Consider the following 1,642-nt stretch of genomic DNA (forward strand, 5'->3'; position numbering starts at 1 on the left):
TGGGAAATATCTGTACACTGCAAAAAAAAAAATGCTTTTCTTATTTAGTATTTTTGTCTTGTTTCCAGTCCAAATATATACAAATTCTTAAATCAAGATGCATTTACTAGATAAGTGGCATACAATGTTTTTTCTTGTTTTCTGATTGAATCAGATAAAATGCATTATAAAACATACTGTATCCCACAATTCAATGCGACCCGTCCGTTTCCACTGAAAAGTGAGCAGCAGTAAAGTCAACTGTGATTTTAATATTAAGGATATTTCCCCCGCTCGCAAAGTTTTATATGGAATTTAGAACATCGCAGGCCAGCCCGTGTGAACTCTGAGGTGAAAATTGGACATTAACAGAATGAATCACTGCCGAGGTCACGTGCCAATGTTTGGAATCGGAACGTTTATCTTCCTTTCCCCAATGCGCACTATCTAGTAGTCAGTGTAGAAAGTAGCGCGTTATTATTCCATAGCAAACACAGCCAATAATTCAGACCCCAGAGCGGAAATGCCCTCATCTGATAAGAGCTTCCGTCAAGGTGCAATTGTTCCTCGAGAAGCCCTTATAAGTGAACCAAAATAAAGCGCTTATTAAACTACATTTATACTTTATAAACACTGTTATATGTCAACACATGTCTCAGGAACGGGTTAAAACCCAAGCATGGCCTGTGGTTTGCTGAACGTGTGAGTCCCGTGTGTTTGTTTCTCCTAAGGGAAAGTCCTCAAAACTTTCCTCGCGGCGAGACAAACAGGAAAAGAGTGGCAGCGTTACGCACCGAGGGAAATATTCCGCCAAACAGTCAGTAAAACGCGCCCCGCGGGCGTTTATTTCCTCGTCCTGACTGGATGAAGGGGGTCCAGCCCTCCTGGGCTTCCTTTCTTTCTCCTTCCATGTCTCAGCGGCTCGCCAACCCCGGTCTTTCAGCGGGAGTTTAACGCGTGAACTCTGGGAACCCGTCGGCACCGCGCGCGCTATCGTTGCCCGTTTTCCCAACCGGACACTTATCGCGCGTCCTCGAGTTCAAGGAATGGAAAGCATTCTGGTGGAATTGTAAGCTCGGGGTCAAACGGGAGAGAAGCAGATAAAGTCGAAGTCTTTGGATTCCGTGGCTCGGTTTATATGAACCTGTCCTCCGGGTCCGTGCACGCGCTGCGCAGCGGTGGAAACTCCATGCCTCTCTCCTGGATCATGGGTCAGCCGCGGACGGTTCGCGTCCAGATCATGTGTCTGCTCGTGTGCGCGCTCGTCGCGGTGCTGAGCGGGGAGAATCACGCCACGCAGGCCCAGGTGATGTCCTCCAAAGCGCTCAGGACTGCAAACACGCGCAGGAACGGTGAGTTTAGTGATCTCAAAAGCATTAGAAACGCCTAATACTTTCCTTTTTAGGAAGCAAACTCTGTTCTTCACTTAATTTCTGAAGTGTTTTGGTGGTGTTCGTCCTCCTCAGGTGCACGCAGGTGTTAGTTAGCAGGTGTAGTTGATCACTAGCAAACGCAACGTGGCTTTTTGAATCGCTTTATAATCATGCGAAACTTGTAACATGAGCCTGTCTTTATAAATGACACTTGTATTATCAAGTAATGCAATGAAATTAAGACGCTTAATATGCTTTGCTGGGACGTTTTGGAGAGCAGTGCGCGTGCG

General features: G+C 46.5%; 1 protein-coding gene across 3 annotated transcripts in view; it reads left to right on the forward strand.

The window, feature by feature from the left end:
* Nucleotides 1-658: 658 nt before the first annotated feature.
* pdgfd (platelet derived growth factor d) overlaps nucleotides 659-1,642 on the forward strand; it is a 59,216-nt gene continuing 58,232 nt past the window's right edge. Inside the window, exon 1 of one of the 3 annotated variants that reach the window (XM_079824347.1) lies at nucleotides 659-1,331. In XM_079824347.1, the coding sequence (XP_079680473.1) occupies nucleotides 1,118-1,331 (214 nt within the window). In that variant the 5' untranslated portion in view covers nucleotides 659-1,117. The remainder of the gene's footprint in view (nucleotides 1,332-1,642) is intronic. The other 2 variants (XM_079824345.1, XM_079824346.1) reach the window with 2 other exon arrangements.

Source organism: Gobio gobio (assembly GCF_949357685.1).
Source record: "Gobio gobio genome assembly, chromosome: 8".
Classification (NCBI taxonomy): Eukaryota; Metazoa; Chordata; class Actinopteri; order Cypriniformes; family Gobionidae; genus Gobio; species Gobio gobio.